General features: G+C 47.5%; 1 protein-coding gene across 1 annotated transcript; it reads left to right on the top strand.

The window, feature by feature from the left end:
* Positions 1 to 8,231: 8,231 nt before the first annotated feature.
* Positions 8,232 to 17,933, top strand: LOC149370880 (uncharacterized). Its single transcript, XM_089584189.1, has 2 exons — positions 8,232 to 8,240; positions 16,709 to 17,933. Exons 1-2 carry the CDS (start codon positions 8,232 to 8,234, stop codon positions 17,873 to 17,875), a joined length of 1,176 nt encoding a protein of 391 aa, XP_089440315.1. The 3' UTR covers positions 17,876 to 17,933.
* Positions 17,934 to 24,505: the final 6,572 nt, after the last annotated feature.

Genomic DNA, 24,505 nt, shown 5'->3' with positions numbered 1-24,505 from the left:
TCGTGTCGTTGGTGGTAATGTCTAGTGTGGTGAGCTCGCTTTGTTTAATTTTATGTTTAGCTGTTACTTTTGTGCTTTTTGTGAAATTAAAATGCGCTTGCCGTAACGATGCAGTTTTCCGTAATATTCGGGCACATAATCCCTCTTTTTCTGCTCTAATCGGCAAAAAATCGCTCCTGACGTCGCTACAATGTACAGTAAGGCCGGAATGAAACGCGAACACGCAAATGTAGAGCTTTTTTACTTTGCAGCGACATATTCCTTTGCAGTCAGTTTATGACATGTACTTCAGTAGACCCTTTACCCTGAAAAATGAATCAGGTACTTGTACACTGTAGCTTAACGCACACAGGGAAATATTTTTTATTCACTTCACATTTCATTCCAGCCTTATCGTAACTGTTGAAAGAAACGGCAGTTAGGGGCGATGCCTGTATTTCGTTTTTCGTGCTTTTTTTGTATCTAAAGAGCCCGGTTCAATCTCCTTGAAACCAGCCTCTTTATTACTAGGCAGGGGTGATCAATCAATCTAGAGCCACTTGAATTTGTCCTTAGTTTCCCCTAACCAGCTGCTCAAGCGCCAGCTTCCTTTAAAACTTATTCCGGGCCTCTCAAAACAATAACAAAGAAAGACAACAGGAAGGGTGACAAGGAAACATCGGCACCCGCGTATAGGGCGTAACATTGCAATGAGAGGAAGGAACAGGCCGCACTGACGTGTGCTACTTCCTTTGGACTCTTCGCCGGGCCATTCATTCGTGACCGTTCACATATGAGACACACACATACACCTGCAGACCCTTCTGCCACGGCATCCGAGGGACGGACGACGACGCAGTATATATAGAGGAAAAGAGAAAAGGCCCGCTTTTTTTTTCTCGCCTTGAGAATAAGCGCTGCGTTATACATCTTCGAACAATGGCTCGGGAACACACGCGTGTCCGGCGAAGCGCGGGTAACTCGGGTAACGGCGGAATCGGGTAACACCTCCCAGGGAAAATTTTATTCTCATGCGCGAAAGGTCGGTGCGAGCGGCATCGAGAATAGCAGAAGAGGCGCCCGCGGAGCGAATAGAGGCAGATGCATGCTCCTTGAAGGGTGCAACTTGCAGTGTGACTGGTGCATGCAGGTGGAACTGCTGCGAGACTTGGAAATTAACTCAAACGTTGCGCGGGGTTGATGCAGCATGCCGATGCAGAAGGCGATACGACTTTGTTAATGAACAGGACATGTCGCAAGTAAGCAAGAGCGAGAGAGAAAAAAAGTATTGTAAGTTGAAACTAAGACATATAGGTATTAGGCTGTCAGGAGAACCGTGGCTACCTGGCTGGTGAGGGCCATCGAATCTAACCAAACCCGCCAGTGGTGAGAGTGAGGGTTATGGTAATGAGGGGTTCAGAGCTGCTCTGAGATTAAAGTGCACTTTACCGGTGTCTTCGAAGGGCAGCAGCGCGACAGGTCGAGGGAAGACACTGGCCGCATCACTAATGAGAACGGCTGCTGCAGCGTTTTCTGCGTGGCCTGCGCACGACGCACTCGACGCTGCCTTTTCGTACGAACGAAAATAAGGAATCAAGAGTAGGCAGCGCATATATACATAGCAAACATTTCTGGTTCCGGATCCCGTAAAACCCCAGCTGCGGGAAACAATACTTACAGCAAGGACGTTAGAGGTCTAAAAGTGCGGTTACCAGTTGAGGTATTGGTGACAAATTCGGACAGTTGTCGCGGCAACTTAACTTCGCAGGCATCGCAGGATTATCGAACTTGTCACGTGATGTTCCGTGCTTTTCTATTGCACCGTAATAGACAGGCTAAGAAACCGAAATTACGTTGTCACATAACGTGTCATAAATTACTTCATGGTTGACTGGTGTGAATCAATTCCAAACAAAATCACAATTAGAATTTTGGTGACCATGCGTTTATTTATATCAGCCATAGGCTCTTTTTCATAACTGATCGCATAAACTTATCACTGCGCTGCTGCCAACTTTGCCATTTTTATTCATCGCGGTAAAATGGTCTGAATAAAATCCAAACAAAAAAAAACGCAATCAAAATTCAGATCGCAAAGCGTTTAATTGCTTCATCAAGGTCCTTGCTCAAAAGATGCATATACTGGACAAGATGAAAAGGAAACGTACCTATGTTCTAGTATTATGGTTCTCTGAACTTCCCCCTGCAATACGCTGCACCCGCGTGCAAGTACATACTTGAGACGACGAACGCAAAGGCGAACCGACTGTCGTCTGCCTACCGTCTGCAACGACAATTGCATTGTCCACGAAAGACAAAAAAAATAAATAAATAAACGAACCTCAAAATTTAAACCGGGCTATAAATAGAAGGCTGCCGCGCTTTCCCCTTCCAAGGCGTGAGATTTCGAGATTGCCCCGAGCGCGCCGCATCTCCTCACGTGTCGGTCATCATGCAGCGGCGTCCGCCTGGAGCTCAACCCGCGCAGGTTGTGTGTTCTTTATTTTTGTTTTGTTTCTGCCGCCGATGGGACGAGAAGAATAGAATCATTTGAAGGGGGGGGGGGGGGGGGAGAGAAACTCTGGGACGATGAGCACTCAGGCGCCTCTGTCATTGAGCGCGGCTGGCCGTACAAATGCGCGGGAACTCGAGAGGGACAGTGAGACGATGATTGAAAGGGAGCGGCTTCGTGGGAGAAAGGATATAGGCCGACAAAAAGGGATGTGTGCGAAACGACGCGAGAGTCTTCAAACTCGGTGGCGCTAAAAACAGGCGGGTTTAAAAGAGACCGCGCAGAAGGGAAGTGGTGAATACATTGTTTTCTTTCCGGTGAAGCTCTGCATGCATGGATGCGCGAACATCCGACGCGTGGCTGAGTGGCTATTGGGTCTATATAGAACTAGGAAGCGTAGCGAATGCAACCGGTAACTCGTGTGGATGCCCTTAGTCTGCCGATAGATCTTCCGTCAGTCGAGTTGAAATCTTCACTATTTGTGGCGTATATATTAAACAGTCGGTGTCTCTTATCTTTTTCTTTCTTTAGAAATGAAGTTTAGGGGGTGACAAGGCGCGTGGAGTGGGGTCAGTCTCGACTGAAGAAGAATGAAAATTGGTTCTGACGAAAGGAAAGAGCGCAGTAACGGTCTCACTTCTCGGTGTACAACTGGACCACGCCTCGAGAGAAGTGATGAGAGAGGGAGTGAAAGAAAGAAAGAATTAAAGGAAGAAAGAGAGAAAGAAAGAAAGAAGGAAAGAAGGAACGAACGAAAGAAAGAAAGGAAGGAAGAAAGGAAGGAAGGAAGGAAGGAAGAGAGAAAGAAAGAAGGAAAGAAGGAACGAACGAAAGAAGGAAAGAAAGAAGGAAGGAAAGAAAGAGAGAAAGAAAGAAAGGAAGAAGGAAAGAAAGAAAGAAAGAAAGGAAGGAAGAAAGAAAGAAGGAAAGAAAGAAAGAAAGAAAGAAAGAAAGAAAGAAAGAAGGAAAGAAAGAAAGGAAGAAAGAAAGAATGAAAGAAAGACGTGCAGTAGTGGAGGGTGTAATACAGGACTCCGGAGTAATTTCAACCACCTGGGGATCTTCAACGTGCACTGACATCGCGAAGAGAGAAATGAAAAAGGGCTGAGGGAGGGGAGAGGGAGCTTCGTTAACAATTATGCTTCCGTGGCTACAAAAACTGGTATTGGTAGCAGTTGGATGGTAGGATATGTTGTGCACACGCGCTACTGTGTTCAGTGTCACCCGCCTCATCTGCAATAAAACATAACGTCCGTGGCAGAGTATTCGCGTAACTTTTTCACTTGTCTTAACGGGAAATTCGAGGCCCGTGTACTGTGCGATGTCAGTGCACGTTAAAGAACCCCAAGTGGTCGAAATTTCCGGAGCCCTCCACTACGGCGTCTCTCATAGCCTTAGTCGCTTTGGGACGTTAAACCCCATAAACCAAACCAAACCTTGTCTTAACGGCACAAGACGAAAATATGTAAGTATTATCGCTTAGAGGAAGACACGCTAGTTAACATGTTGGTCCTGATTTGCGCCTCGTTTTTCGGATCATCTTCGTTACCGGGCACTGGCCCCTCAACCAGTTAAACTAAACGCGGGTCCGGCAATTATTACGCAGATTAGTAATCACTCGGTTTCAGTAAGTGCAACTAAACCGAGGCACACACTCTTACGATATAATTGAGTTCAGAAGGGAACATCTCATCCGCAGGAATAGCAGTGTCTATTTCCAGACTAGGAGTATGGCTCTAAGCCAAACATTGTGCTCTTGTCTAGACATTTTCTTTGCTGAATGAGCCTCTATATTTTTTAGATTTACATGAGGAAGTAAAAACAAACAATGACAGGCGATTACGCTAGTCGGTAATGCAAAATTTGAGCGCAGCTCTTCGTTTATATTAGTTTTACGATATGATGAGGTAAAGAATTTCAAAGACATGTTTCTATATGTGTTGCCACCTTTCGGGGTCTTATGCTGTTAAGCTGCTAAACATCCTCAGAGTTCTTCCCGTGGCAGGTGTCTATTCCTCCGCTCTCGCTGTGGAAGGTGGCGTTTCGCTTTGCTACTACCTGCCGCGGTTGTCAGGTGGAGTGTGGCGCCGACTACGCCGACAACACCGACGACTACGACGCGGAATGCAGGAACGGGCGCCTGAAAGCTGCGCTCTAAAATGACTTTCGCTCCTCACTTACATCTGTGCCATTTCACATAGCACCGCTGACTGGGCAGTTGTGCTCATTGCTGTCTGTAAGGCGGCAGATGGGAACGTATTGTTCGTTTGACTCCATCAGTCAAGTGGTCCGTAAATTTTTTGGGCAAAGGGCAAAAGTACTTTCTTGTATCGAACGGAGAACGTACCTAGGATAGGTGTCGGTCGTATATCAATGTAATGCTCTGCGACATGCACCACAAAACGAGTGGGAACACCAGAAGGAGGTCTTTGCTCTTTGTCATTAGCGAAGCACGTCCCAGTGAAGTGCGCCCACACACATATATCTACCTCGGTAAACAGAGCTGCCACAACACCACATATTTTGCGGCTGTTAGTGGCCGTGATTGTTGGCGCTGAAGCGGCATGAAAGAGAACACTTTAATGAACCAGAACTCCGAAACGAAAAAAAGAAAGTATGTTGATACTCACACTTTGATAGGAATCATTCGTGTATTTATTGTAGTTATTTTAAACAAAATAAATACACGAATGATCACTATCAAAGAGTGAGTAGAAACATGCTTTCTTTTTCTTTGGAGCACTGCACCATTTACGCATGGTGCCTTTTCACGTTGAATGCGGCACGAATTTGGTTCCCTAGTGTGAGCTAAGTCCAACCTCTATGAGTCTGGGCTAAGTCCTGCTGTACCTGCGTATTCTTGGCGATGCCTATTGTTTCATGCATACGACTCTACAAATCCGGCGGGACGCTCACTCCTAACTCCGGACGCTCACTGCTGCTTAGTCCCGTGCCCAGCAGATACTCATGCGCAGCCGAATTAATGGACGACTCGAAGCAGGGGCCGGTCGTACCTGAGTAATATCGGGCGTTTTCCCTGAACGCTCCAGTGTCTAAAATTTCCCAAGACTGAAACGAAAGCGAACTGGACTGCAGAGTATACGCTCAGCTCTGCGCCGTGCCGGCCGCTGCTTTCTCTGGCCATCGCGCGTGGCATCTGCAGCGAAAAAGCAGTCGCGCTAACGTTGACACGCACGAGTTGCCGTCTTCGCTCGGCTGCCCATCACCTGGAGTGGCATATGTTCTTCCCACGGTCCCCTGTCACGAGCTTCTTCGTTTCGGGAGGCCATCACCCCTTGGTGGTGTGTGGCCCGAACAGCGCAGCGCGATATGCAGGGCCGGCCATTCTCCGCGACGCATGCATGGACATGTGCAGACCGAACTTGTGCGCTTCTCTCGGCCAGGCATGCTGCTTTCGTTCTGACATAAATGTGATCATCCCGCCAGGCGCCATCTGATGAAGGAGGAATTTCGGTCGTGCTTGCCTTAGTAAACTGTATAGAACAGGCCGCCTGAAGAAGACGGAAACTCCTGCGTAATTGAGGACGAAAAAGCCGCCTGGAAAAAATCGAAACTTCGTAAACTCCTGCGTAATTGAGGACAAACAATGGTGCCAGGTGAGTTTCAGTGGGTGAAAATTTCATAGCCGTCCAGAATTGAGTTCCGTTCAAATAGAACTGGCATGACGACAGTCCAGCACACTCTATGCAACCCATTGGTAGTCGACGCAATCGAATTATGATACAAGAAGGGTGAAGAAGGGTGCAGTTTGTTCATATTGAAGGGCACACATAATTTCGCAGGTCGAAAGCGTACGAAAACATGTGAAAGTAGTGGCCACTTTTGGAATTAATATGACAGCAATGCTGCTATATTGGGCCTCTTTTCCGCTCATGGAGCGCTTGTTACGAAATGATTACTGCTCACTGCAACCGACAGGTAAATCCGAGAGCCGAGGAAGTGTCATTCGTATTGGAACGTTGCGGCAGATGTATCACCATAATCATCATCAGCCCGGCTACCCCCAGTGCAGGACAAAGGCCTCTTCCATGTCTCTCCAATTAACCCTGTCCTTTGACGGCGGCCACCGTATCCCCGAAAACTTTTTGATCTCATCCACCCACCTAACTTTCTGGCGCCCCGTGATACGCATGCCTTCTCTTGGAATCCACTCCGCAAACCCTCAAGGACCAGCGGTTATCTTGCCTTCGCATTGCATGCCCTGCCCAAGCCCACTTCTTCCCCTTGATTTCGACTAGAATGTCATTAAGCCGCGTTTGGTCCCTGATCTTGGTAGATAGGTCAAACTGCATCAACGGAGCGAAGAATCGAGGGCGCAATATATGATGGAATGAAACTTTGTGAAGCTCGGCACGCGGTCTTGATATGAGGAGGGTTGCGTTCAAATCGAGGACACATGCAATTCTAATTGTGTCTAAAAACAAGAGAATGTAATCTAACAATGTCTGAGAAGGGCAGCGAAACTAAAATGCACAAATGATATCACGCCAAAGTGCGCTGATAATCTGTTTTCACTCTTTTGTTCATAGGGGTCTATGGCTGTCCGGTTATTTCGCTGAACAGGTCATGCTCGAACCTCGCATTTAGAGCATTTTCTAAGGAGAGAATTCAGCTCGTCGAATGGCAGAATTGCTTGTCACGCAGGAAAGTAGAATGTGCAACTTCATATACCTTGTTATTTTTACTAATTCTGCTCCGTTTCAACAAACATCTCTATATAAACATATGCAGATTCGCCAAGAGGTCGACGCAATCCTTTGCTCCCTCTTCCCTCTTCATCTACCTCGTTCAATCGGAATTTTACTTCGGCATTCACCGCGGTGAAAGCCAGAGCTCATTCTGGACGCCTGCTGAGTCGCGTACTGGCCACTCGACATTTAAGACAACGACTGCACCAACTTCGTCTTCCTTTCTCTTCAGAAATACTCTGTAGAACCTGCTCTACCTTGAAAAGTTCGTCCTTTTGTCCTTGCGATCCGCGGGGGTGGCCAAGCGGCTGCTCTTTATTTACTAACGGTCCCAGCGATCCTCTAAAAGAGGGGGCGTGCCTACTCGAGGGCGTTCCACCACAACAGCCAGCGCTATAAAGAGAAGCGCGGCACCGAGAAGGGGAACACGCAAAGCAAAGATAAGGGCATCGAGAGAGGCTCATCTTGGCCAGTTCTGCGATACTCGGCTGCAGTGTTTTCAGCGGCGGCGCATATAACAGATCGCCTCCCAACCCCTTTCAAGAGAAAAAAAGAAAAGGTCAAAACCATCGCGGGTGGGATGGGTTGAACTAGCCTGCTCCCGCCGCTCTCGCCGTCGAATCGGACTCGCCGCGCCCGCTGTTATTTTAAAATTGAGACATTTGTTGAGTGCAACGGGCAGAAGGTATGGATGGAAGCGAGAGTGGTCGGTCGTGGCGCGTGCCAGCAGACACACTTGGGTATCGTCGGGCCGTGCGTTTTGCGAGTGTGTGACGATCGGAGGAGTGCTTGCGGATGATCCCGGCGAGGGTCCGGCAGTGGCCGAACTGGGACGTCGGCGGCGTCAGCGGCGGGGAAGGGTAGGCAGGCCCCTGACCCAGATGGGCCGGCGGCCGCTCCCGGCTGACGCGTATAAAGAGCTCCCTCCGCGCCCGGCCACCCCCCAAAAGCGCGCCAACACGAGCGCCGGCTGGGCTGTACGCAGAGCGCTCTCTCCTCGTCTCGTGGTGGACACCGCGCGAGGCAGCAGCATGGGCCACGTGAGTATGCAAGCACCGCGAATCGCCAGTGCGCTCGCGCGCGCGAACCTGCGGTAACCGGGATAACGCAACCGGATATTAGATCGTGTTTAGAAGGGCAGTGTAGAGACGGAAGGTATATGTGAGCGCCGTCTCGCTAGTTCTTGAGAGCGAGGCGACACTTTCCAGACTTACATGGCCGCCTCGTGAGCTCGTGAGATCACCACATTTACTGAAGCCGTCACTTCTGGCATCTATATGTTCTACTCCACTGCTACAAGTAGTGAGATGGAGCTCAAGAAGACGACGACATCGACGCTGACATGTCCCGGCTCTGCACTGATTACCGGAACGCGAGCTCGCATAAAATAATCCAGCCCCGAACCACCAGCAAGTGGATTTTTGGTCGCCCCTCTTCATAAGACAACGCCACGTGAGGTGCTTTATCGAGCAACGCTTGAAGCTGATGCGGATGAGACGAGAAGCAAGTCAGGCGAAGAATATGTAGAAAGTGAAAATGAAGCCGGTGATAGCAACCTCAGCCGTTGAGTGAACCCTGCTGAGGACTTGGCGTTGATTGTTGAGGCGGGCCCTGAGGGAAACCTACTGTTGAGACGTCTTTGGCTTTCGCGTTTCGTCTTCACCACGACGTAGCAGCCGCTGTGGGCGGCAGTCGAACCCGGGACTTGGCGCTCGGTAGCATAGCGGTTAACGTATTTGGCGCCTGTTCTTGCGTGTGGGAGCAGGCGACGGCGCTGCGAAATACAGGGGAAACGTTGTGAGCAATCTCTCCACGCAGTATTAAGTTTTAGAAGACGATCGCCAGTCCGCCTTTCTCCGCCTCTCATCCTGGCTGGATGCGGCGCTCTTCGAGAAGCCGATCAGGACACTCCGCGGTGTATGGACTGGCACCCGATGCATAGGGGTAGGTCAGAGCCCTTCAGTACCCCAGGATAGGTGTTCGACAGGCGCCTGTTTGCAAACGCCATTTATAGTGCCGGGTCAATGTGCTCTGCGAAGCGGGTCCTTGGCGCAATCTGTGCAGCATCGCTCATCCACCGCGCGGCTGCGATGAAACACGGTCGGCGATGCGTTGACCGGTCACGGATGAATGCATCGGACGCTCTCGTTTTCAGCGACAAGCGAGCTTGTTTGTTCCGCTTTGGTCGAAAGTGCGATGCTGGAGTCTTAGCGTGTTTCTCTCCCTTTTGTTAGTTCTTTTTTTTTTGCTCTTTGCTTGATTCTGTCGGTAGATTTTACTCGACCAGTCACGCTACTATTTTATAAGGCTACTTTTAACTGTCAACGTGTTCATAAACAAACGTTGTGAAGCCTCTCAGGAACAAAGGGAATAGTGCTTACAGGATTAGGAGCTGGCGAAGGAATGCGCACAGTTCTTGAGTTCTTGCACTCTTGCGCAATAGGTTTATCGAGATGCGGACAAGTTAGTGGATAACTACTCTGTATTCAAATCGGAGTACAAGCCATTTCAAGTTTGTGTGAATTCCTTCAGAACGAACGAAATGCCTCAGCTTATGAACATAAAATTCTAGCAGCTATATTGCTCTAATTATCACTAGCATTCAGACATTTCACTGGTTTTTGTGCATGATTAATATATTTGTTTTCGTGACCACGCTATTTTTTGTGACCACAAAGTGCGACAATGACACGTTATGAAAGAGTTACTTTGACCGTGAATTCCGGACGAGAATAGTTAACTGTGAACGACGGTTCGTGTTAGAACTGAGGTGCAAATAATAGCCTGCACGACAGGAAGTTTCAACAGAGGGCAGAATGACAGCCGAAGCATGCAACTACTTGCACTGAAGTACCGCTTCAACCAACCTCGTTTGAACTAACTCTTTAGATAAACTAACGTTTGCCAAACCCTGTGTCGAAGCATTATTGTAGTATGTTCAATACAAATGAATTTCAGTCGAAGAAATTTCAGCACGCAGCCAATTTCACTTTAACAAATATTTTGGAAATTGGAAGCAAAACCATTGCTTTCGATTCAGCGTCATTTTGGCGGAAGTCCAGCAACTTTCCCCTATGATAAATTACGGATAATGTAATTGCGAAACAGTGGCTTAGCCCTTAGCATTTCGAACGCACAGTGCGGATATCACTGCGGGTAAAAACTGAGGATGGCGCTATGCCTTCAGCGAATGTGCACGATGCGATGCTAATAACCTCCGAGTGTCAACAAAAAGTAAAATAAAGGAACCTGCATTAGAACAATCTTACAAAACAACTTTAGCAAGAAAGGTAATACTGTATCTGGAGAAACTGTAAGCGTTTGCCATTTGGAACTCAACATTAATACCGCAAAAAATACTTAACAGAAGAATTCGCTCACTTTACGAGGCATTTAATGGCAAAGTTCGTCAGAACATGCCTGCTCTTTTCTGAAAAAAATGACATGTATACGGAACATGCGTTCGGTTTTCGATACTCTGAAATAATGTGGCTATAGAAACCATTTTATAATTAACCTGCTTCAAAAAAAATAACACGGAATGAGTTCACTTCAATTTCGAACATTCATTTATGCTATAATTTCCAAATGCCTTTTGACGTTCGTTGAAGTGTTATTGCACTGTAAACGGGCTAAATACTTTCTGGTAGAAAATCATTCCCGAGCTGACAAAGTGCGTCAACAATTAACGCGTAGACGGATAACCATTTCTCTAACCTCCTTCCCCTCCCCCCCTCCCCTCCAAAAAAAAAAAAGCCCCACTGATGACCGCATTTTTAGCCGGACTGATAATCTAATCTGCAGGCGATAATCTTATTTGCAGCAGTAATAACCTATCACAAAACGCAGTTAACATTTCGCTTGCAAAACGCCTTAAATTCTAACCTGAAGGATGACCTGGGAGTTGATAGCATGATCAAACTCGCAACTAAAGCGCAAGTGAAAATCCACCTACACAACTGAGAGTTGCTTGAAGTGTTCACGCGACCAAACTTCCACCACACTCTAAGCGACAGTGAAACCTTACGCCGAACTCCTGGTAACATCAGTTCATGCGCCTGGGTTTCTCTCTGTCTACACCGTTTCTGCTGCTGAGAACGAGAATGGCATTAATATGGAAAACAAAAACCGCTTTAATATACTTTTGATCTTACTGTAAGTTGAGATTCCCAAGTAGTTAAAATTATCCTAACACTCATCATTACGCCGTGTTCCACTGTCATGGAGACTAGTACAGTGGTGAGCAGCCTTGTCTAGAGCGCTCGGGCGGTGCACTTCCTTGCAAACATATCCAGATTTTGTGGCAGCCTCTAGGGTCCAGCTGCAACGCTTGCTCGGAAGTAGCGCCAGATAGCCTCGTAAACAAAGCAGGCACGAAAAATTTGCCCTGTAATGAGGGGCTGCTCTCTAATTTCGGTTTTTGTTACCAAGTGCGCACTGCTCAAGCGCTCTAGACAAGGCTGTTCACCACTCTACATTAGTTACGCAGGCAAAGATGCATCAACTTACTATTTTTTAAAATCCGCACCCTGAATAAACGGCCCACCGACAGAGCAGCGAAAACCAAGCCGTGAGCAAAACAAAATGCCAAGCTGGAAGCCGCACGAGAGCCCAAAATAAGAAAGGATAGTGACTGAGATGGTCGGCCCGATAGAGCAATACGTTCAATGCCCCGTTCTCGACAAGCCCCCGTACTCGCTCCCGCGTGCCGCTCGTGCGCGCACGACGGCGGCCTCGCCCTCACCTGCAGCAGCTGATTATTCCAAACGGATGGCCTGTCCTGTCGGCTCCCCGTCTCCCCGAGGAGGAAAAGCAGCGGACGACGCTACTGTGGAGGAAGGCGAGATGGGAGAGGTGCTCGCGCGCGGCGTGCGTGACGCTTTCGCCTTCGCCCTTCGTGCGCTCTCGCTTTCCGTGCCTTCCCTACCGCGCGCCCGACGTCCACTTCGTCTTCCGCGCTGCCTTTCGTTGGACGTGCACACATCATGTAAAAATTTGTACACCTTTAAAGGTGCGTTGCTTTTGTCCCAGCGCTAACACCAATTGAGGATCCTCACCAACACGTTGAGGGTCTTCGTGAACATCGAACATGGACATGGTGTTGGATGTTCACCAACACCTTAAGGGGGTTTGTGAACGTCCTTATGAGTTAGGGTGTTCATGAACTTTTACACTATGAGGATGTTCACGAACACCCTTAAGGTGTTCGTGTACTGCGCGATGTCAGTGAACGTTAAAGAAGCCAAGGTGGTCGAAATTTCCGGAGCCCTTCACTACGGCGTCCCTCATAGCCTGAGTCGCTTTGGGACGTGAAACCCCATAAACCAAACCACACTTTAAGGTGTTGGTGAGCACCCTCAAAGGGTGCGAACCTTGGGACAAAGTAAACATGGACACCACAGGGTGTTAGCCTCAAGACAATCGAGACCCATTTTTTACACCTTTAAGGGTGAAAATTTTTTTAGAGTGAACATCTGCAATGGACGTCCACACTGGGCGCTGGCTGGGTTACTGGACACTCTGGATCATTGGATGCCCACACGTTTACCGACTGCAACTTGACTAAGCCAAAGCGTTCCTCCTAGCATCTTAAGCACACCATGTACCGTGCTATAGTTATCGTTACCGTGGAACAGGAACATGACTGCACATGTGCGACTTTTACCGGAGGTGACCATGGTTCCGGAGCACGCTTCTTACAGTGATACAGTAATGGTCGACAGCTTACGCCTCCATGCGAGTAGAAAGTCGCACTTGCTGGCAGCTCAGTATCTTCCTTGGCCACGAAATTTTGTTTCTGATAAACTGCGACATACTCTCGGATCGAAGCTACTTCATCTTCGTGTAATGTCATATACATGTCGCTCGAAAAAGGCGTCGATACCAAGCGTGACGCGGTGGTTTGCAAGCGAGTGACCGCACGATTTGCACCTCGAGGAACGTTCGCAAGCCGACATGGTCAAGTGACATACAGCTTAGGCAGTGTATTATCTACATACTAAATTGAGGAGCTTTAGTTATCGCAATGTGCCCTGATTTTAAAAAAAAAATTGCTGGGGTTCAACCCAGCTGAATCTATAGTTTACAGAGTGAAATCTAGATTAAGCATGATCAGATATGGATTGATGTAGTTTAACTTCATTGCATATCAGCGACTTGCCTGTTGCTTGAGTAAAGAGAAGACGTGATGATAAGAATAATCAGACTCAATCAGCCGTTTATACGATACCCAGCCGAAGCACTGGTTCTAGTCCGTGACTCCTCCATGGCTATCTGCGAACGTCAAGTACGCCGTCAGCACAGCGGCGGCGTATTCGCCGCTGTCCACGAAACAGCGCCACCCTTTTTGCCGGTAGTAATGCCGGCAGTATGGTAGCGGATGACGGTATACTAAAGTATTTTCGGGCCCGTTTTTGGTACGCGGCGGCGCATGAGCAGTCGTGCTATCTGTTCTCTGGTAACAGCAACTGTAATGGTAATGCGGTATACGCGGTATGCTAAAGGTCTCTGTTGAGAAGTGGTATAGGGCGGCACTTGCTTTGTGTGGTACGTGGGCTATCCTTTCTAACGATTTATTTCGCGATTGAACTTCATTTATATATGCGATTATATGCGATTGTGTTTGCATTTCAGTAATTAATAACTCCGTAACGTAACGTCATGGCTGACAGCTTGCCAGCTGTTGCATAAAAAAAGAGGAGCTGGCCAACTAATGAAGAACGAAGTAGGGAATGAGCTGTTACAAGGTTCGGCCCTCGGGACAATACTAATCTGACTTAACGAGTTCCGAGTTTATACCAAGTTTACAGCCTTGTCTTGAATCTACGATTGAAAGTTTAAACGCACTTAGTATGATTCAGCATCCCCGTCTGACTAAAATCCTGGATAATTATGTAAGGACTGTAGAGTCTCCACAAGCCGACTTTGCCTTTTTCACATCGATTAATTTTTCGTATAGTTATTTTAACGTTAAACTTCCGAGCGCATTCTCCCACTAAAGCCGCACGGTTAGCAGATAATCGCTCGAAGTCGCGAAATCACTTCCAGCTGAGGGGCTCTTAGTTGACAAGCACTTGCGCTACTGTCTGTCACGATGACCATCAATGTGACAGGCCGACTGCAAAGTGTTCTTGTGCTCCAAGAGATTCTTAGGCCACTGGTCAGAGGTCTTCACCTTTGCCTGCATGGTTTTACTGACAGAATGCGCTTGGAAGTGTTGGCTAAATAAGTACAGAACGAATCGGCCTGAAAAAAATATATATGTGCGATCAATGCGATTGATGCGGCAGAGTACCGTTAGCATTAGTGTTCCCCTCAAAAGGAACAGCCGCCGCCGCTGACGGGTTTAGATCGTGAGAGCAGGTGGCGTGGGGCCAGCAGTTAATCATCACGTGACACGCCGTACCTCCTCTCCACTCTGCACCACCCGTCACCTCCATCCTCTATTCGTTTTTCCTTTCCTACGTTCCATTTCCCTACCATGAAAATCGACAGGAGAATTTCCCTCTGTCCATTTCGCCACGTGATATCAGAGGCTTAGACGGACGGACAGATTTTTCCAAGATGAGGGTTATAATGGTAACGCATTAAAAAACAAGAAGAGGCTGCAAACCTTGGCTTGAAAGTGCGCTGGCCTTCGACAAGGCTCAGTCAGAATATAGACATTCCGATACACACTAAGCGAAACTTGTCGCGCAACTCAGTCAGTTTATTACCAGTAAGAAATGAACCGTAATGTGACCTCAGCATCTCCTAAGCGCGCGCCCTCTTCCTCTTGTATCTGTCTGTCCGCAAGGTGCTGGTTTTAGACGCATGCTTTAACCGAGGCCTGTTCGGCTCCGAGGAAAGCCTCACCGCACGCACGTTACGAGCGCTATAAGCAGCCTTTACGCGACTGCACCGCATGGCGGCCACGCCTACGCGCGGGCGGTGCCGCTTTAACCGACGGTCTTGCGATTGCGGCTATAAGGAAGTGTATAGTCAGCGGGGGCTGCTGACCCGTCACGGCGAATGGGGCTCGCGGACCTGTCTCGAAGCGAGCCGAATTGGGTTGCAGGCGTCCTGACTTCATGAAAACATTCGCGTTTTCAGTGTCTGTGCAAGAAAAAATATTCCAACAAATGAGGATGTCGCTACGACAGTTCGTACTGCAGTCTTCAATGCGTTGCCCTTCTCGAAGCCCGAGACGTACGCTACTGAGACTGGACAACGTATATAAACCGGACAAGACGAAAAGCATGGCGCTTTGTGCTCTAGTTCAGTTTTGTGCACTGTTCAGTTCACGCACTATGTAGCAGATAACAGAGTATCCTTTTGCGAAAACTACAGGTATGTCCTGTTCGTTGCTTTCTTGTGCTTGCTGATGCAAACTATCAGAAAAGAATTAAAAAATAATTGAAAGATTATCGGTTATTGAAACAGGGGTTGTTCCAGCGCGTACTAGATTAAAGTTCGCTCCAGCTTTGAGTGTCGTGAAAAGATAACAGTAACCGCAGCACATTTCCAGCATGAGTAGAGTACAGAATATGGTCTGAAATTTCTCGCTGATGCCGCTACTAAAATGACTTGCCTTAACGCCGCTTACGCTTCCTTATTACTTGCTGGCCATTGACCTCCTGAGCAGTACTTTGCCTAACGAAAATAAACATTTGCAAACGAAAACTAAGGGTATAAGCATTGCCTCCGTCATGTTACCCACATTTTATAATTGTCATAATGTTTTTAATTGCTATATATTTTGCGCGGATTGCTGGAGCTGAGCATGTATTGGAGCTTAATAAAGTGTGGGTTTCGTCTAGTTCGTAATTAATTCTCAGTCAGTTCGCTACTCTACTTCACCGCGTCATGCCTCTAATTACCTCGTAATCACCTGTGTGATTTCCCTTGGCACTGACCGCCAAACCTTGGTCAATCCCTCCGCGTGGGTATGTGCCATGCCAACTGAGGTCAACAACACCTTCCTCCCTTTATCCTCCCTTCCATGTTCCTGCACATTTCTATCAATTTTTCGAATGAAATTCAGTTGGAAGTCGGCGCTTGCCTGTGTATTTTCTCGCGTTCGTCTTCGCTGCTTTCTGCGCGCTTTGGGTAAAGCATGTAATGGGTTTTCAGTAAACAGATGCTCGAAACTTCCATATGATGGCACTCATGGGAGTGCAGCACTAGCGCATCCAACTGCTAGAACATGAATTTCGCAGGAGCTAGACGTCATTTTTTTTTCTCTTTAACAACTGATTTTAAAGCACTGCTAACTCTCATCGGTCATGTTTCACCGCTAGGTAAAAATGCCATCAGCAGTTTCAATTCTTCTAGGAAATATTTTGCTGAATTATCTTTATTTAGACTGCCACTGCAACAAGCGAAAGTTATAAGGACTGATCGCCTTTCACCCATCTGCCGTAAACAGTATTCAGAAAACAGTCGTCAGTTTGATTGTCGTTGTTCCGGCATTTCTGAACTACTAACTGCCAGTCTCTTGCGTTCTTTCTTTTTTGCATACACACCACAGAAGAGCATCTCTCTTCTTGGGCTCATCTGCACATGCTGCCTGGTGAGAGCGAACGACTTCGCCTGGGTGACTCACGAACCGTTCGCCACGGAGAACTTGGTGTCCATCGCCCCGTCGGGACCACAGCAGATCACCGCGGTGGCCCCATGGTCTCAGCAGTGGCACCATTCTCCCATGCAGCAGCAACAGCAACTACAGCAACAGCAGCAGCAGCACTTTCAGCCGGGGCGGATGACGTTCCATTCACCCGGACCATGGAATAATCACGGCGGTGGAGGAGGGGGAGGAGGCGGCGGAGGCGCGAACGACATCGCTGCTGTTCACCTCCAAGGTCCGGGCCCGGGGTCCTGGCAGGGAGGCGGTGCCCCATGGCAGACAAACAGCGTCGCCCTGCCCTGGCAAATGCAACAGCAGCAACAACAATACCAGCACCAACAACAACACCAGCAACACCATCACCAAAACCAGGGACCTCCCGCGGACATCTCGCTCCCCTGGTCGACGCAGCAGCCGGGACACGTCGCCACGTTTACGTCCCTGCCGACTCCTCCAGCACACAATCCGCCTAACCCGTGGCAGAACATGGGACCGGGGGGTGGCGGTGCCCCCTGGCAGTACCAGCAGCACCAGAACCACAACAACAACCAGAACCAGAACAATCATCAGGCTTTGCAGCAGCAGCAGCAGCACCAGCAGCATGCGCACCAACACCAGCAGCACCCGAACCAGCAGCCACAGCATTCGCATCCACAACAGCAACCTCCGTCGCCGCCGAACGAACAACCGTTGCCTAGAACACAAGTGAAGCTCATCTACGTGCCAATACCGATCGTGAGGTCTGTCACGCAGCAAGCGCTGCCGCAGGGACAGTGGCAACAGCAGGGAGGAGGAAATGCCGGCGGCGCCTCAGTCCAGGTCATCTGGCCGCAGCAGCAGCAGCAACAGCAGCAGCAGGAGCAGGGCAGCTCGCAGGGCGGCTGGCAGCCGGGAGGAGTCAAGGCCAGAGCGTTCTCTGTGCCGGCCAAAGCGATGGGCAGCGCGGGCGCTGTCATACCCATCGTCATATCGCTCCAGACGACGAGTTCACGTGGATCGTCCGCTGCCAAGACCGAATACTCGCCCAGGGCTACATCTCGCGTGGACACGCCCAGAAGCGCCTGGTGGTGAACTGTGCCCTCTTTTTCATGGTGTGGCACAAGTCCAGTCGATGGTTGTTGAGAAACCCAAAACCGAAGGAACCGAAAGTGGGTGGTCGACCTGCTTAGGGCCGACTAGTTCCTTGAAACCTGTCAAAGGGTGGAATCCTTCGGCAGTGAAGTACCTGTGTGCTGCGTTGCGGCGCTCTCTACTGTGAGGAAGCACTGTGTGCTGATGTTGCACATATGTTTGGCTTTTTCAATATGTTCGGCACCCGTTAAGCAATATACGAACCCTTATTATATATTTAGTCCTAATAAGTACAGCGAAGCAAACGACAGTCGCTGTCAAGGTCAAAGAAAATTATCAGCTTACTGTGCTTGGTTCACGCTCTAAAGCGGTGATGCAAAGATTTTGCTTTACTAGCGTTTTTCCACTAATCTTATATAATTCTCGTCATTACAGGACTCCAGTAATAACCAATTTCAGTCCCAAATTGCCAGCCGAAAATGCATACATCTGGAATGCAGAACTAGCTGTATCGCCGCACCGTCGCAGGGATAGATTTAGCAGAAATAGATATTATCGTGTTTCAAACGCATGACAATCGCTACATGCACCAATGAAAGAATTTTAGCCCACAATTCACCTCAGAACATGAGCAGTCAGTACTAGTCAACTCTAAAATTCTAGAGTTTCGCTTTCAATTGAGCATGCAGAGGTTTTAACATGACCCGTTAATATTTCCAGTCACCGTGTCCCTTGGGCTTCGGTTTCTCGGTCGCCATCGAATCGACTTGAGCAAGACAATGAGGTATTCCTTGCAATGCCATGGGGGTATCTTGAAATCTCGCCAAAGGTTACGTCGTTCTAGAGCCTGCCATTCATTCGGTCGGTGCGATGTTTGCAACTGTTAAAACCACCTACTGGGACTGGGCCTGTATGTTTGAAACAGTCTTTACGGTGGAACAGATTGCATTCGCATTGAGGCGAGTCGCATCGAGGTCACGCACGTGAGATCGAGCATGTGTCGGTATGAGTCATTCATCCAAGGCTCACTTCTACTGTGTCAACATTTTTTTTCCTTTTTGAGCGAGGTACTGGAGTCATCCTTTACCTCGAATCAGCCATCCTTGTATCATAGTAAAGACTTGAAAAAGTTCTCATAAAAGAGGATTTTTTCTCAGAACTTTATCACGTGGCACAAAGTGGGCAAAGTCTCTAAAGTTCATCTCCATGCTAAAAAATTATGTTCATTTTCTTTTTCAGGCCATGCGGAGAATTTCATTATATATCAAAGGAAAACAAAAAATATATATTGTTTTGCCTTCGTTTCCTCATTCCATCATTACCTACTCTTCATGTTGTTGTTGCCCCGCAGAGCGCACCATGATGCTATTTCTTATCAGATATTGGAAGGAGAGCTTCTTTTTCGCATAACTTTATTTGCCGAAGTCCGACGCTTCTCCGGGGTAAGTCACATGAACAATGAATGCAGGATGATGTTATTCATTAATCTGTTCTTAAAACTAAAAGGACAAGAGCCTTGAATTTTCCGTTTGATACACTTTGAAAGTTGCTACTGACAAAAAATCTTGTTGCGTGCGTACCAGTGAATTTCCGGCGTGTCTTTGTACAGTCTAGTTGCACCTTGATCTCTTAACATTCGATAAACTTCAAGTAAACAGATTCAGCAAAGAGGAGCTCTAGCCTTGTCTCACTAAAAAAACAAACAAACAATGCTATAGCTCCAACTCCGGTGAACTATCCCTGCCAAACAGACGATGTCGTTCGCAATTTGACAGAGACACTTTTCGACGTTAATATCTTGGCTGTGTAAATAAGCTGCGAAGAAATAAAGCGAAGTGTAGCGAACAATAAATTCAATTCCCTTTTCAAGCATGCCCGCCTGAAATTTCTTTCTGCTCGAGATATGAGTGCTTTTTTATGACACCCAAAGGTAAGTCCAGCAGCCACCCATATCAGGAAGCGGAGTCAAGTGAAATGTACCGCTTTAGCAACTATGTACAACATTCCTGGGCAAAATTTTTAAGTATTGAAATATCCTAAGGTATTTTTATGGAAATATTGAATGCAATGGTCCAGTCTTCCTATTTGTGGTGAAATCTTTCTTTTAGAGTGTCTCCATTACTCGCCTTGAGCAGTTAAGAGTGCCATAGAAAAGGCCACTTCTTTTGACGACAGCAAAGCCGTTAATAGCAAAAAAAATTCAATTCTGCCTACGGGAGATCTTCGGTTATATTGATTGTTATTGTGTAAGCAAGACAGTTGGGGTTTGATGCCCCAGCAGCTAGCGCCGACGAAGAAGAGGAAGAAGGAAGCCGACGCAGACGAAGGTCGGGTTTTGCGCTTCCGAACGCTGGCCTGCTGAGCAGCACCGCTAGAACAAGGACTGTGGCCGTCCATACTGACCGTGACTGTGTCGCCCCATTACACTTGGTGGAGGTGCTACCTGCTCTTCCCCTGGAGCTACGCCACGATGCCCAGGCTACCAGGCAACCAGGCTACTGTTATATAATACAATATATCTGAAAAAATTACGTTCATAAACTGGTGACCGTTCAGAAGGGTTTAGAATCGGGCGAGAATTTTGTCAGTGGTTAGTGAGCACTTGTGTTGTCGTCACTCTGTCTCCGTCCCTGTCCGCGTGGTGCCACAGCAGTATGAATTACCGTTCAGAAATGCTTTTGTCCAAAATTGTTGGGTATGCGTGTAGTACGACAAGGAACTTTTTATCCAAAGCATGAGTTTAAAAAAAATGGCTGAGGCTTAGCTAAGGTTAAGCCTAGTCAGATGCGAAGCATATTGATGGCTAGGCTTGGTAAAGTTCCTCGCTTTGTTCTTCAGTTGTTGTAGAACGTTGTCGCCGAGCCGCATATTGAGCACGCCGCTTAGCCAGACGTTCATTCATTTTTTTCATTTCATTTATTTATTGCTCTTTGTTGCATTAAAAATGTACGCAAACACTGCCCGGACCCATAGCCAACGGCTAGTAACGGGTCCAATGGAAAAAAAGGTATACAAACATGCAGGCAACAATATACCAAAATAAAGACAGTAAGTTAGTATAAAGAATGCTATACATCACTCTCAACACTTGTAAGAGCAAAAAGAAATACATATATTACAGATTATATAAACTAAAAACTTAGATCAAACAAAACGCGTAGAACTTATACAAAAATTAAGGCATCACAAAAAGCGAAGGGAAAATAGCTGTTAAGTATTTACAAAGCATCACAAGGGTACAACACACAAGAACAGGATAAAATGATTTCAGTGCACACTTTTTAATCACAAACATCCTTAGAATAGACGCAAATGTACAAATCTGTAAATAAATCAAGGTATCAGGATTCGGCTACATGCAAATAATATCTGACAAATATCTAAGACGACTATTAAAAAATGAAAGTATGAACTCAAAGTGTGTCATTCTTTTTAAGGTAATAATTTTTTATTCTAATGGAGAAGTTGTAGGCAGTCTTTAGGTCATGTGGTAGATTATTCCAAACTTTTACGCCCGTAAACTCTAGGAGACGCTCTTCATATACATTTCTTTTCACTGGCAAGTTAAAATTGCCGTACGTGCGGCTCCGCTCTTCATCCCGCTCTTCATCGGTCTCTGTGGCACGCTGAAGCTTTCGCTTCTCGTACAAATCAGCCCTGCTTCTAGGCGGCATCCCAACACCTGGCCGCCTCGTAAGTGCCCGGAGAGTTGTTGTTGTGACTGAGAGAAGGATGAAAACGAAATTGCACGGGCCTCCTACTGGCTCGAGCCAAGCCACCACCGCTGCCACGTGCAGATAGAGGAGAGTTAAAAGATCAGAGGAAGGAGAGAGAGGAAAGGAAAGACGCGCGCCGCAGCAACAACTGCGTCCGCCGGAGCGGACGCTGCTCAAAAAACAGATAAGCGGCCGAAGCCGCGCTCGCCGAAGCGAGAACAGATACACATAAGTGCCCGGAGAGCGAGGCAAGCTGAGCTTTATAACGCTGCTGTAGCGTCACGTGGTCAGCTGCAGCGCCTCTGATGTGAAGCCTCCACCGCCGCGGCCAACCGCGCGAGCCGGCAGCCCATCTCTCTTCTGCTGTGACGTCATGTTGTCACGTGGTGTCACGTGGTCACGCTAAAGGTCAATGGTAGCTCCACCGCCGCGCTCGACGGGCTGTAGTGTAGCTCTAGTAATATGCTTCGCATAAAATCTGCGAGCAAGAAAGACAATTCCTTGCCTTTTCCTTGGTGCTGATCCCTCTCCAAGCATGCCTCCCATTATCCAGATCCTGTCCAACCTGCTGAACATCACAAATCATAAGGTTATTTCTCTGGACATCGGATATCTACATCATTTGGCTATTGTCGCAGGCCACTGCACATCATTTCAGTGGATACCAGCACACTGCAGCATTTTGGCGAATGAAGAAGCAGATGAAGCAGCCCGTAAAGGCCACCAACATCGGAGACATATTCGGACTCTCTGCACTAAATCTGATGCATTGAAAATGGCAAAAAGATTTGCTTCCGAACAAACGTATCGGCTCTGGAGCTTGCCGACAAATGACTCCAAATTTCTGTACTCAGTCGGCCCACACCGCAGATGAAGACTTCCACCCAGAATTCCTCGCCATCTGGAAACACTTTATCACAGACTTCGCCTGAACACTGCATTTACAAACTGCTTGCCATAGCGTTACTGTCAGATGAATAGTCCTCTTTGTGACAACTGCGGTTCGATCGAAACCGTGGAAGATATCGTGCTTGAGTGCCCTGGATATGCTGGCGAGCGAGCGTACTATGAACATTGCATGGAGAAGCTCTACCCACTGCCTACAACAATAGGCAGTATTTTAGGTCCCTTAACCTGCCCTGGGCAGCAGAGACATGCAATGAACGTTTTATTTGCATATTTAAAGGACATTGGACGTATTGGCAAGATATAATTTCACCTTGCATGTTAGCCTCAACCATTCTTCACGCTATGAACTTCGTTAGCTCATATGTCGGATTATGCACTTCATCATTTCATATCTGACATCACTACTCGCCGATGCATCGTACTACGCATTTAACGGCTACGATTTTGTCTTTTCCCCCTTTTTTATTTCACACTTTCCGCAGCTCTTTCCTTCTGTCTTTATCTCCCAAACTTCCTTCCCCACAATGAGTAGCATGACAGCGATTTTTAGACGCCGGCTAAATTCTCGGCTTTTTCACTGAAGGGTTTTCTCTCTCTCTCCCTCTTTCCATTATTTTAGTTCCTTTTGTCCCTGTCAGCCGAAGTGCAGACAAAAAACAAAAATGGACGCATGCTCAATTACGAGTCGGAAATACTGCTCCAAATTCCTTGGATGTTATTGGCTTTCTAAACTTTTTTTTTTATGAGGTTTTAACGTCTCGAAATGACTCAGGCCATGAGAGGCGCCGTAGTGAAGGGCTCCGGAATTTTCGACCACCTGAGGGTCTTCAATTGACATCACAAAGTACACGGGCCTCTAGAATTTCGCTTCCATCGAAATGCGACCACTGCGACCGGGATGGAACCTGCGTCTTTCGAGTCAGCAGCCGAGCACCATAACCACTGAGCCACAGCGGCGAAAGTAAATATAAGCTAATCGCTGCAGGTTGTTTTAATACTAGCATCAATAGTAACCGACGAGCTTATATAAATTTCAGCAATGCTTATTTTGTCCTATAGAACTGTTAACGTGGTCACATCGTCAATTAAAGCGGCTGAATCCTGCTCGTATTTAGACCTGTTAATTAATAATTCAACTAAATCAGGCTCGGTTTTGTAATGCAGTGTTACCACTGATCGTTATAATTCCGGTTTGACAGCACTCGTGCACTGCTAAAATGATCTGCCACGGTTTTTGCCAACGAATTCGCTCGGCTGCTGAGCTGGAAGACGCGAGATCAAGTCGCGTTCGCGGAGGCCTCGTTTCGATAGAGGCGAAACGCAAAAGACGCCCGTGTTCTTTGCTGTATCAGCTGCTTTATCAGTTGGGCTAGTTGGTGGACATTCATGGTTAAAAATTACCGACGATTACGTTACTTCCTAATGCGAAATTTGAGCGCAGCAAATAAGCTGTTTCACCTTTTCGATAGATTGAGGCAAAGAAATCGAGCAACACATGTATGCGCTATCACAGAATTTTTTTTTTATTTTTCACACGTATTCCTTTAACAAAGACTCCACTAACAGTTCTTGACAGTCATGAAGGAAGCTTTGTGGTCGGAGAAATAGACTGATATATGTTCGACTTGGTACACCAATGCTTGATTCTCAAAGACGAGATCTATACAAGTGCCTCGCGAGGTTGTCACAGCCGTGGGACGCGTTACGAGCGAGAGGAACGGGATGTTCTCCCGCATAAGTGTTAGGAAATTGCTGTTTGTCTTTATGCCAACATTAAAGTCCCCCACTACTAACATCGGTGTGGATCGATGGACGGTTAATGCGAGTTGCAGGAAGTGCACGACGTCTTTCGTGAGTGCGGTAGGGGCGAAGTAGGCAGCTACTACCAGCAAGCCGTTGGGCAACTTTGCGGCGCACAGTTCGCCAACTTCATGTGACGTGCCAAACATTTCGACTGGTATTGCAGAGAGACCTGTGCGCAAGTAGATAGCGACTCCCGCCGCTC

Source organism: Amblyomma mixtum, chromosome 1 (assembly GCF_055824585.1).
Source record: "Amblyomma mixtum isolate Tamu chromosome 1, ASM5582458v1, whole genome shotgun sequence".
Taxonomy (NCBI): Eukaryota; Metazoa; Arthropoda; class Arachnida; order Ixodida; family Ixodidae; genus Amblyomma; species Amblyomma mixtum.
This window is presented reverse-complemented; position numbering and strand designations above follow the sequence as displayed.